Here is a 17,627-nt window from a genome sequence, read left to right on the forward strand (position 1 = left end):
CTGTATATTTGTATCATTTTAGAAAAGTGAAATTTAACTTTATAATTTAGCCTAGTTTTGACGATTGGTGTTGATGGGGAGGGTTGTAGCACATGATCTTTTTAGAGCATCCCTGCTCCTTCCAAAGATTAAATGTGAAGAAATGGCCATCTTCAGAAGACTCGGGGCAAATACCCCTAAGCAGCAGATGCCAAAGTTCAGAAGAGAGTATGGGGTGGTCCCCGGGGGCTGCGTCACTACCCCACGCCAGGGGTTCAGAGTCCTCGGCTCTTGTATCTTTTTTCAATTTTTGGTTACTCCTCTCTGGGAGGCTAACTCTTAAGAGTGGCAATGTCTAAGGCCAACAGAAACCCTGGGCAAGCCATTGGAGCAGATCTCTGAAATCTTGGCTTAGCCCTCATGATCAACATTGGCAGGTTCCCCCCACTCATCTGTTATCACGGTAAAGCATTCAAAACTGGACGAATGGTGGATTATAGATAAATAAATGCAGATAAATGTCCTCCAACTCTTTCCCTTTTCACCAGACGGAGCCCTTAGTAAACAGTTTACGTATTTTTCCAGCTATTTTTCTATGCAGAGATGGTATCTCCTTCAAACACACAAGCGGGAGCCTTTTCATTTTATACGTCTTGGGGAATCTAGAAGCTTTTTAAACGCTCTCTTGTGGACTTGTTTCTACCTAAGTCGGGGCCTCATTTGCAAACGCTACTTAAGATCCTCGTTCCTCTCGGTTTTAATCATCTTTCACTCGCGTGAGGTCCTCAGCCCCCCCGGCGGCCACAGCAACACACACCTCACGTTCACTTTGTGGGCGGCCCCCTTAAGTGGCGCTCTTCACACCGCACTCCAACCCGGAGCGCGCGGAGCTCGCCGCAACAGTTCCGCCTCGCAAGTTGATTAGCTAAGACTCCTGCGCTCGGGTTTGAGCCCACAGCTGGCGCCCGAACCCGGCGCGCAGGGATGACGACATCAGCCTGCGGAGACGGCAACGGCGGGAGACGGGGAGGGCTTCCGGGGCTCCCGGCCTAACCACCGAGAGCTGCAGTCATGGCGGCCGCTGTGTGGGGCTTCATTTCCTTCCTTCTGCTGATGCTTTCAAGGGATGCCCAGAGCTCGGAGGTGTCTGGGGCTACTTCTGAGGGCTCAGGAGGGAGTGGGGTCAGTATCGGAGATCGCTTCAAGATTGAGGGGCGTGCGGTTGTTCCTGGTGTGAAGCCCCAGGACTGGATCTCGGCGGCCCGAGTGCTGGTAGACGGAGAAGAGCACGTTGGCTTTCTTAAGTGAGCATCCTGAGGGCAGCGCGAAAGCGGTTGGGTTGGGAGCAGGAAGGGAATTCCCCATAGGGGAGCCAAGTGTCAAGACCTGACGACGTCGCTGTCCGAGGGTGAAGCTTGCGAGGCAGTCGACGCTTTCCCCTTCCCGGTCCCGTACCTCAGAAATGAGGTTGGCTGGCGCCCGTCCCAGGCCCAGAGCAGTGGAGTCGGTTATCTTCAACTCCATTTTGGCCCTGGATGGGGACGACCACTCCTGGGCCCTGGGCACAGATGGACCCCTTATTTGTCTTTTGCTCAATTCTTTTTTTTTTTTTTTTTTTTTCATCTCATTTGGTTTCCCTGGAATCTGGGCCCTTTTTGCATTCATTTCAGTCTTTTGGTAGCTTCATGTTGTGTAGAAAGATACTAAGCAAGTGGAAATTCTCAAAGCCCACAGGGCTTCTAGTGATGACACAGACTGGGAGGCTAATGTTGCTGCTTCTAAAATTAATGGGCCCTGAAGTCCCTAATCAAAGCACTTTTTTTGCCTGGAGGTGGGATTGTTGTTCTTTTTTACACTTGAATTCATCGAGGGATTTGCGACATCACTGTTGTCATTTATGTGAGACTACAATGCTTGCTTACTCCCTTCTGTCCTTTCTAGCTGTTAGTAGAAATAGGATTTGAGCCTATATTAAAAGACGTGGTAGATTTATTAGCAGTCCAGTTCTGCAGCAGCCTGCTTTTCAGATATCTAGGCACAAGTATAATGTTTTAAATCTTTCAGTTGCTGCTTGGAAAGTGAAACTTTGAACTGAAAATTCATTTGGTAAAGGAAGCGTTTCTCTGGTAGGTTTGTATACCAGCAAGTGGTATCTGAAAACCAGACAATTTAAGTGTGGACATTTAATTCTAAATCTGTTTTGGAAATATTCAGAGTATCCAGGTGCCTTTGAATGAGAATTTCAACCTCAGATTAATAAATAGTGACAAGCTTACAATCATTTTTAGAGTGCTGTGTATTATTACAAATCTGGCATTAGGGCATTCTTTAAGTTTTACCCTAATTAATGAACTTTTAATAATAAAGCTGTCATTAAGCTTTAGAAAATTAGCCATAATTAACCATTTGACCTCTCTTTTTTCTCCTGCAGTATACAGTTTTTAAAAATAAACATTTTTATTTGAAAATAATATGTATGTGATATGTTTATTGAAGAAAATATAAACAAAGTAGAGATAACAAGCCTTAACATTTTATTGTATCTCTTTGAAATCATATGACCTAAGTTTTTAATAGTAATATACAATATATAGTGCTTTGTAACCTGCTTTTTTTCATTTACTATTTTGTGAGCAGCTTCTGATACCATTTCATGTTCTTTCATTTGTATGTAGAAAGGTTAATTGAGAATTAATATGAAGAGCTTATAGTGGCAAGCTTTTTGGAAGAGGGATAGGTAATTTGTCTTGTACCTGTTATGCATAAGTAACATGCAATTTTGACTATGCTTATTGGAGGTGGCTTGGGACTTGGCTAAATGGAGATCAGGGGAGTTTCAACTGAGTACTCCCATGCCACTTCTTGCTCTCATCACTGTGTATGTAAACCATAATTTATTTATCTAGTCCTCTGTTTGGGGGCATTTAGGTAGTTTTCAGCTTTTTGAAATTATGAGCTATGCATTATGTACTATACGTAAGATTATGTACTATAATTTTTTGAACTTTTTCTTATGGAAAATTACAGACATACACTAAAATAAACAGAATAGCTTAGGAACCCATCACAATTTACTGTTTGATTTTATATCTCCTGCACCTCATTAATTTCTTTCTGGAATATTTAAATATGATGATCTTAAACATAATATAATTTCACTTGTAAAAACACTACTATGTATCTCTGAAAGATAAGGACTTAAAAACACACAGTACCATTATCGATTTGACAAAATAAATGATAATGCCATAATACCATCTAATACCCAGTCCATTTTTATGTTTTCCCACTTATCTCAGGAATAGTTTTATGTGATTGTTCTTTCAGATCAGGGTCCAACAAGGTCATTGTATTGTAGAGTACATTTTAAAAGCCAAGTTTTAAAATTTCGTTATACTATGTCTATGTTATCTTTTAAAGCAAAATATTTACCTTAGGAGGAAAAATATATTTGCTTTTTCTTTACGCCATTAGTTTTGCTATTATTTGTGTTGTGCTGGAATTAACTCAATTCTCTTTTTTCTGGACCTAGGAAAATGTTTTGAAATTCATTAAGTTAGGGTCCCATCAAGAAACTGAATAATTAGAATAATTCAAGGAAAGTTTAATGAAAGGATTAACCAGGGTAGTCGTGGTGTAGGGAAACAACCAGATTATGCAGTACTCTAGAGTTTACAAGCTCAAGGCTATTGTCACCTCTAAGCCTGAAGGGAGGCGGGGAAGTAAAGGTTACTGGAACCTAGAAAAGAGGAAAGAACTGCCTTGAAAGGAGCTGTGTCCCTTGACAAAGCCAGTTAGGGGCCTCTCAGGCAGAGAGCTGTGGGGGGGGAAAGTATACTAAGCTCATTTTCTTCCCTTCCTGCTGTGGAGAGAGAAGGGTGGAGAATGATCTGAAGGGCAAATAGAAGACATCCAGCTCAGGAATAAGTTAACTTGATGTTTGCACTTCAATTCTGTTTCAGTTTAGTGTGTACTTTGAAGTAGTAAGGAACTTTTTCCTCTTACATTTTAGTAAACATTGTGGATGTGACAGTCAACTATTCCTTTAACTGTGAAAGAGCCTAATGATTTAAGGAGCATTATTTTAACATTATTGTGAGACTGGCAATTCTCTGATAAAGTCAATCCCTTTAGAACCATTTGTTCTCCTGAAACAGAAACTTCTTTTTCCTCAGAATGGCAGTTTCTCATTAGCAAAACCAGACCAAATTAATTCTGGTCTGTGAACATGAAATTATCAGTTCTTGATGGGGTGGTTTTCGAAGTTTAGAAGAAAGCAGTAGGAAAAGGTGGGTGGTTTTAACTACATAAACATTTTAAACTTCTACATACCTGAAAAGAAGTAAGGAAGGTAGATGGGAACTATTTGTAACAGGTGGAACAAACAGTACTTAATTACCTTTTCCTAAAAAGGAAACAAAGGAAAGAAAACAAAATGCAAATTAAAACTAGGAAAAAAAGGCCATTTTAAATTAAATTGTTGGAGGGGATCTGCAAAATTGGACCCCTAATCTTGTAGGAATGACATATTATTCATTCCCTTGAATGAAGACATGACTTTAGAATTGGACCTGTGCTCATGTCACCTGTCATCTCTATTCCACAGAAGGAATAGAAGTACTTTCTATGTCTCTGTGAAACGGTCTGGGGCATTTTCAGAACTCATGCAGTGTTAATTATGGAAGCTGAAATGTGGACAACTCTTGGCAGTTTGGGGTTTTTTTTTGCTAATTACTCTGTCATTTTGGGAGGTGTTGGTTTGGGAGTTAACAGATGGTTTAAAACATAAGAAAAGAATAAGCTATTGATCAGAAGTGACTAAATATGATAATTTCATTGTTCCAGGACAGATGGGAGTTTTGTGGTTCATGATATACCTTCTGGATCTTATGTAGTGGAAGTTATTTCTCCAGCTTACAGGTTTGATCCTGTCCGAGTAGATATCACTTCAAAAGGCAAAATGAGGTGAGGACAACTGATTTAATTTCTATCAAAGGCTAGGCTACTGAATACCTCATTATATATATTCCTTTTAGAATTTATAGTTAAGGTTGGAAAGTTTCTTATTTAAACTACATGTATTCCTTAAAATATTTAAAACATCCTTATATTGTTCAAATCTGAGCATTGATAATATTGTACAGTTGAACCTTCTCCTGCTGTGGCTTAATATTTATTTTAAAGCTCCTAATATGATTATATAGAGAAGAGGTAAGGTTACTTACTATAGGAGCAAAAGCATTGTGAAAGTTTTAATTAAAATGTGATTATTAAAGTTGGAAATAATTTAACTTTTCTAAGTTGAAAATACTCGTCATTGGGATATTTTGATGATACCTCTTAGTATCTATTTGATAGTATGTTGATCTAGAAATTTCTATAGTTCTTCCTGTCTGGAACATTTAGTGTGCAATGGGAATTTAGTATTTCTTAGGAAAATGGTAGATTACATCATGGAATTTACTTCAAAGTGAGGATCATAATAAAAAAAAAGTACAGTATTAGAGGCTGGAAGACTAGGAAAAAGTTTCAGAAGTTCTAAGTAGATGAACACATGCTTTGAAGTCGAGGTGAAAAGAATTTTGGACTAATTCAGGCTCTGATCCTGGAATACCACAAACCCATTTGAAGTTAGAATCAGTTGTATATATGTCCATAGTGTTCAGATTCAGCCTTATGCTCTTATAACCCCAATTTATTTATTTGTTATTAGTCTCATGCCAATAGTGCTCTCTTTAGGCTAATCTGACCAGGAAGTATAGGAAGCAGTTTTCTTGCTTGCTTGCTTGCTTTATTGAGGTGTAATTGACAAATACCAAACAATTTTAAATGGTAATTTCTCTTCTTTGTTTGAGCTATCACAGAATTACTTCATGTTGCAGTAATAAAGAAGAGGTCATGCAAAGGCAAAAATAATTTGGGGGTTAGAGAGCCGTATTTTACTACTGACCTTTTCCTTATATGCCTAGCATATTTAGATTGATTTGTAGAGACCCCAAATTGAGCTGAAATAAGAGAGATGTTCGGTTAGTACTGTAATATTTATATTTGAGTTAGTGTTTACTCCTAAAATGCTTTCCCTCTTCCTTTGTTTTTTTTTGGTCATTGAAAGTTTTTAACGTGTGATGTGTAAATATGCTATAATTAAAATAGCGAGTCATATATTGAGCTGCGTCATCCTTTAATATCAGCTGCATATTAGTCCAGTGAAGTCAGCTCTTGTTGATAGAGTTTTCTTTTTCCTCTTTTAGGATGTGTAGTGAACAGAGATGGTTATTCTGTGGTAATTTAAATTCTTGGTATTATTACAAAACCAATACTGTGATACTACTAAAAACATGTTCTTTAGAAACAAACTACTTTCCCCTCTATTTTTGAAATTAAATTGTCTTAGAATATTCTACTTTGTCCAAATGCTAGTATTTCTTGCTATTGGCTATTGAGAGCAAGGTGGAGCATGAATTAAAGGTAATACCTTGCAAATATGTTTATAAATATTTTTGATGTAATAAATGGATTGTTTCAAAGTAACTGAACCACATTAGCTATTGACTTTCTCATGTCTTTTTAGACTCATAAAAGTTTTTTAAAATATATGACTCTACTATGTTAAAGTCTAAACTGTAAAGGACTTATCATGACTTTTTATGTATTTTAGAATTGCAAGCTTGGAGATGGGGGTGGTTTGTAGATTTACCATATGAATGTTACATAGGTTTAAAAGTTTTTTAAAAATACTGAAAATACTGGGAGTTCCCTGGGGTACAGTGGTTAGGACTCTGCACTTTCATTGCTGTGGGCCCGGGTTCAATCCCTGTTTGGGGAACTAAGATCCCACAAGCCATGTGACCTGGCCCCCCAAAAAACAAAAAAACAAAACAAAAGTGAATACTGGAGGGAATGAAAGTTGTTAAAGGGGGATACTTGTCGATTAAAAACTATAAATTTATTTTTATTTATTCTTTTTTCTTTGAATTTTGAATAAAGTAGTCTAAGCAATTAGAAATATTTTTCTAAATATAAAGTTTTATTTGCTTTTTCACTTTGGGTAAAGAGTACTTCCTGCTTTAGTATTTAAGGACTGGTTGCAGCAGTTGGATTCATATTCTCAGACCCATTCCTGATGATTGGATGCCTGAAGCATAGGTAAAAAAACAAGGCCCTGGGCTTCCCTGGTGGCGCAGTTGTTGAGAATCCGCCTGCCGATGCAGGGGACACGGGTTTGTGCCCCGGTCCGGGAAGATCCCACATGCTGCGGAGCGGCTGGTCCCGTGAGCCATGGCCGCTGAGCCTGCGTGTCCGGAGCCTGTGCTCTGCAACGGGAGAGGCCACAACAGTGAGAGGCCCGCGTACCGCAAAAACAAAAAAAACAAAAAAAAACAAAAAAAAAACAAGGCCCTTATCATTTTAATAATTGGGGAGGACAGAGTAGAGAACAAAGAGGGATCCATATAAGATACTACTATTCTTGACCAATATTTTGTAAGCATGCATAAGTTAGTTTCAAATATATGTGAGACTTACATTTCTGACATTTTGTCAGAATGAAGAATTTTAGAAATGCTGGGTAAAGCATGATAAACATTTCCTTTTAAATGTATAGCTCCCCCAAAAGTAAGGGAAATCCTCAGAGGATAAACTAAACTACTTTCCTACCTGGGCATTTTGTTATTCTCTCACCAAAAGCCTTAGATTTTATTAGCAGTGTGTAGGTGGGAGGCAAGCCTTGGGCATGCTTGGAGTCAGAATTAGATCTAAGACTTGGTTCCCCCTTTGACCCTTGGCCTGAAATCCAAAAGATCAGATTCCCAACCTGGCCCTGGCTTTTGGAGGGAAAAATCTGTCCTCAAAATTGATAGTCGCACCCTCATTGAAATTTGGGTATGAATTTATTACTTCTTGCATGATCCAGAAACTTCCAATCTGAACAATTAATAAAATGGCCCCTGGTCATAATCCCCCACTCCTGGCAGAGACAAATGCATAACTCTCTGTCCAGGCCCATGCAAAAGTAAAGTCTACTTAACTTATAAAATACCCAAGAAAACAATGTACATGGAGTCAGCAGATGAATTAGGCCTCTGAGAACTCTAGATAGTAGGCTTATTGGATATAGACTATAAAATTGTTTAAAGTATATTTAAAATGACAAATAAATGCTTTTACCGTAATACCAAAATAAACCATAGATATTTGAAAAAAAAATAAAATTGAACTTTTACAATCAGTATATGCTTTGGAATACAAAACTCAGTGGATGTGCTAAGCAACTGAACAGAAGTTTGATGAGCTGGAAGACAGATCAGAAAAATTACCCAGAAAGCAATACAGATAAAGGAAAGGACACTGTGAAAGTGAGAATTTAACAAGATGTGGAGTAAAGAATGAAAAGGTCTAACATGTGTCTAATAGAAGTTCCAGAAGGAAATGATAGAAAAAATAGGGGAGGCAGTTTCCAAAAAGTAAATGGAATATGTCTGAACATGGGTGATTAAAATTACTGGCATGTCTGGTAAAAATGTAATGTTACCTATGGCACTGTTGCAGGACTTTCTTAAATCATTAAGTTTTTCTTGGAAAATACCCTTTACAATTAGGTGTGCTCAACAATGCATGTTTCAGACAATCAAAAAAATTCCAGCATTTTTGTATATTTATAACAAAATAAATTTATTATTAAATAGAATCAAAGAGCTTTAGAGCTAGAAGAATTCCAGGAGAACTTCTGATATAACCAGAAAAGTTAAGAACTTAAGACCACAGGCCTAGATAATAGAGCTATAGCTAGAAACTAGGTCTCTTGATTCCAAATCTATGTTCTCCCTCTACATTTTGCTAAGTATTTTAGACATATAGATAAAGCTACTTTGATCAAATTTTCAAGATCAAAAGTTTAGATGCCAAAGCATTTTGGAAAAAGCTAAAGGTAATTATAAGGCATTGCTAATATATTATAAGCATTTCTTTTAACTAGTAATGCTTTTAATAGGATTACTGATGCTTTTTTCATGTTGCTATATCAGAGCGAGATACGTGAATTACATCAAAACATCAGAAGTGGTCAGACTGCCCTATCCTCTCCAAATGAAATCTTCAGGCCCACCTTCTTACTTTATTAAAAGGGAATCTTGGGGCTGGACAGACTTTCTGATGAACCCAATGGTATGTATCAGGCTACAATAAAGTATCTTTACTAATCTGTTATTTGCTTCCAGGCAGTTGAAAAATTCTAACCCCTGTGAAAGGAAAGCTAGAGTCAGATTGTTGGATCAAAGGATTACTGTGAACAGTTCATGAATTTCATGAAAATAGTAGCTTTGGGAATACATAATGAAAAAGATAGTAGTGAGAATGGCACAGTAGATTTGACATTGAAATGTGCAGCAGAGATTAGATAAGTACTTATGTTTAAAATTCAAATAGAGTAAAAGTATGTGGTAAGTCACACATGGAGCTAGCTATCTCATCCTTCATACTACCTGAATGTTAGTCCATTGATGAATGTGCCATCATTTAATAAATTTCCCCTCTTGATGGCACAAGTAAGGTTTTTAGAAAGTCTTTTTTTTTTTTTAATGTGTTATGAACAGAGAAGTTACTCTGTAGTAATTTAAGTACTTGGTATTTTCATGAAACGATTTTATGGTATCCACTAATATAAAATACTAATAGCATGTTTAGAAACAGCTTGACTGTTTTTTCTTTGCTATTTTTGAAAGTTGAATTATTACCTTAGAATTATCTAAATGTTGATCATATTTCTTGCTGATAGCTATTTAGAACACAAATAGGGATGTTTCAGGCTGTATATCCTTTGAGAGGAATAAATTAGACCTGGAATCTGCAGTTAGGCATAAAGAGGCAGGAGGGTAGAGTGGATGGGTGAAGTTAGCGATGAGACTCCAAAGCTAATTGAGAAATATCTTCCGTGTTCTCATTTATGAAATTCCATGGGAACATATGCAGTGGTAGAAGCTCCTAGGTCATTTTTAAAAACTTGTCTGCTATAGTAGTTGCCTAGTGGTATATTGTACATTAGAGGGGGGATGTGATGTTTTCTCCAAGAACCACAAGTCATCTGGAAAGACTTGTGGATCCAACTGGCCATCAGGATCACCAATCTCAATGCCAGACTGCAGACTGAAGAAAGTGAATGAATAGTTCAGTTTGCAAACTATTTGTGTTAGATAAAACTCTAAACTCTGCAAAATGATAGGTAGCACAGATGTGAAGCAAGGTGTCTATATAAAGTCCACACACTTATAGGTAAGACTCTTATATTACAACAGTCAGATACTGAGGAGCACCTTGCTGTCACCAGGGCTCGTTCAGTAGAATTGAAGTGGTGGCTGCTAGTTTTATTCTGTTTACAATATTTAATTCCATCATTGGTTGTTAAGTGCAGATTTTGTTCTACAGTTAAGTAGGAAAAATATTTTCTGAATTTTTTTCTTTCACAGGTTATGATGATGGTTCTTCCATTATTGATATTTGTGCTTCTGCCCAAAGTGGTCAACACAAGTGATCCTGACATGAGGCGGGTAAGATGACTGATCCATGTTTTGATGCCTGGTCTGTGCGTTGTGGCTGAATGGCTTGGGTTTGTTCAGCTTTATCTTAATTACCAAACCAAATACATCTACAGGTTGTGTTGATACAGTATTATGTTCCTGGCATTTAATTAATTGTTTCCACTAGACCAGATAAATTCAGTTGGTTCTGCCTGATAAAAGCCTGGGTCTCTTCATATAGTTAAAATATTCTGCTTAGTACTTGCCTCTTTGCACCTCGCTTGTTAAATAGTTGAAAAGCATAATAATTCTGGTATACCTAATCCAAATATTTCGCAAAATGGTAGCTTCTTATAATCTACCTTTACTTTACAAAACTCTTCAGAGTACACATTTAGTTTATGTGTTCAGACACACAGAAGAAATTCGGATAGACCAAGGGAGAAAAATAGAATAGTGGTTTTCAAACTCTCTACCACAAGATCATACTGTTTGGCAAAGGGGAGAGGAGTTGCCAAGTAAGATGCTTCAAATTTTTAGTGCCACCACTTTGTCTCTTTTAAATACTTGCTTCCATATAAAATCTTCAGAATTAAAAAAAAAATTATCTATTCTTCCGCCCCAAAACCATCAGCAAATATCTCCTGAATTCCAGGTTTTTCTATTGTATTTAATATATATGTATTTACACTTTATTCATCACTGAATAAACATTTATTAATCAATTTTAGATTCTGGATACAGGGGATACAAAAATGGATTATATGTCATCCCTGTTGTCAACAAGCTCATAGTCCAGTTAAATGTAGGAAGTAGGATGGATTTAAAAAGCACTCTTCTTGCCGTCAGAGGATTGTGTGTGTGTGTATGTGTGCATGTGTGGGTTTAAATGGAAAAATAAGATATACATAAATAAAAATGTTTGCTGAGGTACTAGGTGATTAAGTTCTGTAGAAGGTAAGACACTTATCCCAAGCTGGAGTGGCAGAAAAAGCTTCATGAAAAAAGAAAGCTTTATGATGTTTCAAAATGTTTTATCGCTAAATTTTGGCATCTTTGCCTCAGTGTTGGTCAGAAAGTGTACATCCTATATCCTTATGTCTGTTAAGGCAGTTAAGTCTCTGTGGTATCAATAGAAGGAAACATTAGAAGACACATTGGATTAACAATTCATTTCTTGGGCTTCCCTGGTGGCACAGTGGTTGAGAGTCCGCCTGCTGATGCAGGGGACATGGGTTCGTGCCCCGGTCCGGGAAGATCCCACATGCCACGGAGCGGCTGGGCCCGTGAGCCATGGCCGCTGAGCCTGTGTGTCCGGAGCCTGTGCTCCGCAACAGGAGAGACCACAACAGTGAGAGGCCTGCGTACCGAAAAAAAAAAAAAAAAAAAAAAAAAAATTCATTTCTTGTAAAATGCTTTGCATATAGTAAGCAGTGTAAAAAGTTGTTCATTCAAGAGCTTCTGAATTGAACAGGTTCAAAAATAGAGTTAATATATTTTTGCGGGGACTCAAGACCTGTTATATTTAAAATAAACATTTAATTCTTGATTACTAGGGCATGTTAACATAATGTTTCTTTTCTTGGCCGTATTTGTAAAGGTGCTTTCTCCCTGTAAACTCATGTATATATTCTACATTTGGGGAGAAAGCCCAAGCTAATAATTGAACAAAAAAATTCAATTTTAAATAATAGAGTATTTGCTATTTTTTTTCATGTCTGAACTAATACAATTTTAAGTTCACTTTTGGAATGTCACATATAATTCAAATGAAGCAGACATTACATTAATATTGTCAAAAATGGAACAGTACTTTATAGATTGTTGGCTCAGTAAGGGAGAGGACAAGAGCCTCAAAATAAAAGTGCCATATCCTTAGGTCCTGCCAATGACTGTTTGTAACATTTTAACATTGGTGTTGCTTGCTTTAGATGCTGTAACTGAGGTCGCCCAAGTCATACAGTATTCATAGATTTACTACTAAGGCCCTTAGGAATCAAGTCTTGGAAATACTACAGTTACCTTCCAGACTTTTCTGATACCTTGATACATGGTTAAAGATTAATATTCTGGTTATATGCATCTAGAAAAAGCATGAGTTTAAGAAAACACTTGTTAAAACAATAAGAAAGCATTCTGATCAGAAAACAAAATAAGGTGGCAGGAATATGATCACATATGTCCATTATCTGAGAAAATGCCCTTTATAAAAAAATAAGCCGAATCAAACCCCAGGCAGCACTTATCGGACATTTACTAAGGATTGAAATGCTTAGTGATATAAAGGAGGCATGAAACATGGTTTCTGAAATGCTATTGGGTATGACATTACATCATTGCTCAGAACCAGTACCTTTTACCTGTTCTATTTCTCTCCTCCTTCCTTAAGGGAAGTGTTAGTTGTTAAATGACGTGTGCCTTTCATATCATTGTGCTTTGTCTTCCCACAGGAGATGGAGCAGTCAATGAATATGCTGAATTCCAATCATGAATTGCCTGATGTTTCTGAGTTCATGACAAGACTCTTCTCTTCAAAATCATCTGGCAAATCTAGCAGTGGCAGCAGTAAAACAGGCAAAAGTGGGGCTGGCAAAAGGAGGTAGTCAGGCAAGCCAGAGATGGCATTTGCACAAACATGGCAACACTGGGTGACATCCAAGTCTTGAGGGAGAACGTGTGAAGCAACTACTGTAAACTTGAGTCATCCTTAAAGTTGATCTCTTATAACTGTTGTATGTGATAACTCTTCAGCACATGTTTTGTATTTGATACACAAGAAAACCCAGCTTTCATCCTTTGTCTGTATGAGGTCAATATTGATGTCACTGAATTAATTACAGTGTCCTATAGAAAATGACATTAATAAATTATATGAAGTACTATACATTATGTATATTAAAATAAGTCTTAATCCAGAGATAAAATTATCTTGTCATTTTTTTTCACTTAATGTTTCCTTTATTTCTGACAATTTTCTTCTATCTTTCATTATCTGAGGCTTGAAATTGATTTTTCCTGTTTAAAAAGAAGTGGCTGATATTTTTAGAGCAGCATGCACCGTTGGTTTTTGTGTAACTAGACCTTTCAAAATTCTTAGTCCTGCCCTGCCATTTAACATTCCCTGATATTTGAAGTAGAACCACATGTTCCTGATGTAGTTTTAATTTTTATTACTACAGTTAGTTTCAGAGTGTGGATATATGAATTAGTATAGGTGTTACCAATTTTTAAATTCTGGTTACCATGTATGGTTTCGTTTTACAATTATTGAATATCAGCTATATGCTGTGATTCAAGGTAAGATACAGAGATGGATAGTATCCAGTGCCTGTCCTCTGTAGAGCTTATTATGTAGGGAGGAAGCACAAATAATAACAGGGAGTGAATGAATGGCCAGGGGAAAGAAGTGCAGCAGTAGGAGAGCCTTGTAGAGTCTGAGGATGGAAAATCAACCTTAGAGCTCCATATTGTAATGTTGGTAGTATAGCAGAGGTAGCTTATAAATCCCCTCATCTTCCCCACTATTGATTCTCAGAGGTGTTGGAATATCCAATCAGGATATCTCAAATATCAGGAGTGGCTCAAAACCTTTTTATTTCAGTAAGTTACAACACCTTTTCTTTTGGATTTTGGGGTGTTTTTTTTAGCAATCTTTTAAATACTGATTGATTGATTGGCTGCGTTGTGTCTTCGTTGCTGCACACAGGCTTTCTCTAGTTGCCGTGAGCGGGGGCTACTCTTTGTTGCGGTGCGCGGGCTTCTCATTGCGGTGGCTTGTTGCGGAGCACGGGCTCTAGGCGTGCAGGCTTCAGTAGTTGTGGCTCGCGGGCTCTAGAGCGCAAGCTCAGTAGTTGTGACGTACGGGCTTAGTTGCTCTGCAGCATGTGGGATCTTCCCGGACCAGGGCTTGAACCAGGGAAGCCCTGGATTGTTTTAAAATTAAAGAACTCTGAGGCTGCAGTATTGCTTCTAACAGGGCTCCTATCCTCTCCTATGTTAGAGAACTCCCCTGTTGCTTTCTTAGGGTTATTAAATCAGCAAAAAAAAACACAACAAAAGATTGGTTCCAAACTCTTATTTTCCCTTTTATTATCCTATTATAGGTGCCATTTTTCATTTTGAAATGAGGTACATGAGTTTTCTTTTAAAGAAAAGAGTTCAAAAAAAAAAAATCAAAGAAAGGGAATTTGGGACTTCCCTGGTGGCACAGTGGTTAAGAATCTGCCTGCCAACGCAGGGGACACCGGTTCGATCCCTGGTCCGCGAAGATCCCACATGCCACGGAGCTGCTAAGCCCATGTGCCACAACTACTGAACCTGTGCTCTAGAGCCCACACGCCACAACTACTGAAGCCTGTGCGCCTAGAGCCCATGCTCTGCAACAAGAGAAGCCTCCGCAATGAGAAAACTGCACACCGCAACAAAGAGTAGCCCCCTCTTGCCACAACTAGAGAAAGCCCTCCCACAGCAACGAAGACTGAATGCAGCCAAAAATAAATAAATAAATATTTTTTTTAAAAAGGGAATTCACTTGCGGTCCAGTGGTTAGGACTATGAGCTTCCACTTCAGGGGGCACAGGTTCGATCCCTGGTGGGGGAACTACAGTCTACAATCCTGCATGCTGCGTGGCACTGCCAAAAAAGAAAAAAAAAAGTTCTGATGCAGGACATTTTAAAAGCTGTATCTCTCATTATATTATATACACTAAAGTTACCACTCTGGTTAAGCTATGAATGTATAAGGTGGGTAAACTGGTTAATGGTTAGAATCTTTTAAAATAGTTATTTACTGAAAATAACTAAAATGTTAGAACACAGATTGCATGAAAGTTGGAATTCAAAGGAGCCAGAATATAGTAAGAGTCATAGTTGTACAACCAGAAATCATATTCAAAAATTTCAAAATTTGGGTTGTCAAAATTCACACATGGAATACCTAATAAGCTAGAAATTAGAAAGCACTTCCAAGGAAATTACCATTTCATTTGCTAATTAAAAAACTTGTTATTTTACGTAGATTTTAACACTGAATGTAATATAAACATACCTTATTACAGAATGTTATTACATCAATTGTATATGAAAATCTTATCTTTGCACAGCTCCTTCATCAAATGCTTAGTGTATTTTCAGGTGCAGAAAAGATTGTATATTATTAGACAATTTGGAGTTGAGTGCAAAGACCCTGTTTAGTTGCTAACTTGCTTTGTGAATTTGGGCAAGTTACATTCCCTCTTTGGACCATGTCTTGTTCATTGTTGTATTTCCAGCATTGAGCATGTAGGCACATAATAAATGTTTGTTGAATGAATAAATGGGCCTCAAGTTTCACCATCTATAAATTGAGGGATTTGGATTAGACCTGTAAACTCCTTTTCAGATCCAAAATTCCAGTATAATTTTAACCCAATACTATTATTTCCTACCCTTGAGAACCGTATGATTGGTGCCAACTTTTTCAACTTCCTTGGGTTCTCTCTGCTATTCCTCTCTCGGAGACAGTGTTTTGCTCTTCCTTAGGGTGTTTCTTAGATTGAGTTTACATGTATCTCCTTTTAAATGTAAGCTTTGTGGTTAAAATTTTTTCAATTCTGCTAAATTAAACCTGAGTAGTAACTTTGTACAAAACAGATCTTTGTGACCCATTCTTGCCAGGAAGCCCTGAGTGCCTGGGATGGATCCATAGCTCCCAAGTTTCCAAGCATTTTTTTAGGAGTCAAAACCTCAAGACTCATCTTGAGTCTGGTTAACATTTTGAAAAAAATGGGCATTTTACCTAACATGCCCAGAATAGTAAAGTCTGTTATTTTTTTTCTTATGTTTCCTCAGACAAGAGAGAAGAAGCAACCATTCAGCATACTTTTCAGTAGCTGGAAGAGTTTCGAGGTCCTGATGAGGTCAATGATAAAGAAGACCTTTTTCACTTAAGTAGTTACTCAAACTTTCAGAAAGTTTGGGGTTTTTTTTTAGTGTTCAACTAAAAAAATCTATTGAAAATATTTTTATTAAATATCCTAAAGAAAAAACTAAAACAACTATTTTCATTTTTTAGAATTGCCTCCCAGGTCACATATAGTCATATTTTTGCATGGTTACAATCAGTTCTTTAAAAGTTGGACAAAAAGTTCACCTTTTAGGGTGGTTTACATGTGCATTTTGTATTTTAACCCAACAAAAATTCTGCTAAGCACTAACCTTAGGGAACACAATAGAAGCTAGTGATACAGTCCTTTAGTGTTGTTCAAAGAGTATGTTGAGGCAGGACCTAGTTGTGCTCTCCTTTTAGCATTTTAGGTGTGATTATTGTCATCAGAGGCAATTATTTTTTAATTTGAAAAGTATATGAGAATATCCAAATGGTACAAGTGTTCATAATTATTTAGGAGAACTTGAGGGTAGGTTTTGCAAAATTCAGATGTTGCCTATAAATTATGAACATAGTTTTAATATTCCTGAAAAAAAGATGATGAAATACTAAAATAACTATTTTACATAAAAATCCCCCCTCCCCCAAATAGCACCATGTATTAGCTTATCTCCTTTCCCACAGTAACACAGCTTTATCATGGGAGCATAGGGAATTGAAGTCTTTCACAACTGCTTCAGTCTGATAGCATTGAGCCAGCCTGGGCAAACCTGAGAAGAGGGAGGAGTAAATTAATAATGTCAAGTGGTAAACAGGAGGAATGGGTAGAGCCGTAAAAACTTTCTGGGCACAGCATTTCCAATAGAAAACTTTGACAAGGCATTTAATTCCACTAAAATTTAATGAACTAGTAATGACTGCAGATTTGTATCTGTACCTCCTTAGGTAATTTTGAAACAATTTTCCATATACATATGGAAAATATGTATATATGTATATATAAAGTAATCCCACTCGAAGGAATCCCACTCCTACCACATATATTTGTATATATTAAAGCATATTTCTAAATAACTGTAGTAAAAAAAAATTAGAAAATCTTCAGAATTAAGTGATCATGAAAATTTGGCATGAAGGTTAAGAAATGGAATCATTCTAAAAGTATTAGGAGGTGATTCATAAGGGACCATGAGTAGATATGTAAGAAAAGCTTCCTTGCAATCATTGCTGTCATGGTATCTTGTGCATTATACACAAGAAAGAAAAATTTC

General features: G+C 37.2%; 1 protein-coding gene across 2 annotated transcripts; it reads left to right on the plus strand.

Moving 5' to 3' along the window:
• The first annotated feature begins 960 nt into the window (after window positions 1–960).
• On the plus strand, window positions 961–15,805 carry EMC7 (ER membrane protein complex subunit 7). 2 transcript variants are annotated; one of them, XM_059058625.2, is made up of 5 exons: window positions 964–1,283; window positions 4,825–4,944; window positions 9,003–9,141; window positions 10,440–10,520; window positions 12,941–15,805. In XM_059058625.2, the coding sequence occupies exons 1-5, from the start codon at window positions 1,051–1,053 to the stop codon at window positions 13,091–13,093; spliced, it is 726 nt and encodes a 241-aa protein (XP_058914608.1). In that variant the 5' UTR covers window positions 964–1,050; the 3' UTR covers window positions 13,094–15,805. The 2 variants fall into 2 exon arrangements, with proteins under 2 accessions (XP_066885006.1, XP_058914608.1); XM_067028905.1 differs by lacking the exon at window positions 4,825–4,944 and having other exon boundaries at window positions 961–1,283.
• Window positions 15,806–17,627: the final 1,822 nt, after the last annotated feature.

The sequence above is a fragment of the Kogia breviceps genome, chromosome 3 (assembly GCF_026419965.1).
Source record: "Kogia breviceps isolate mKogBre1 chromosome 3, mKogBre1 haplotype 1, whole genome shotgun sequence".
NCBI lineage: Eukaryota > Metazoa > Chordata > Mammalia > Artiodactyla > Physeteridae > Kogia > Kogia breviceps.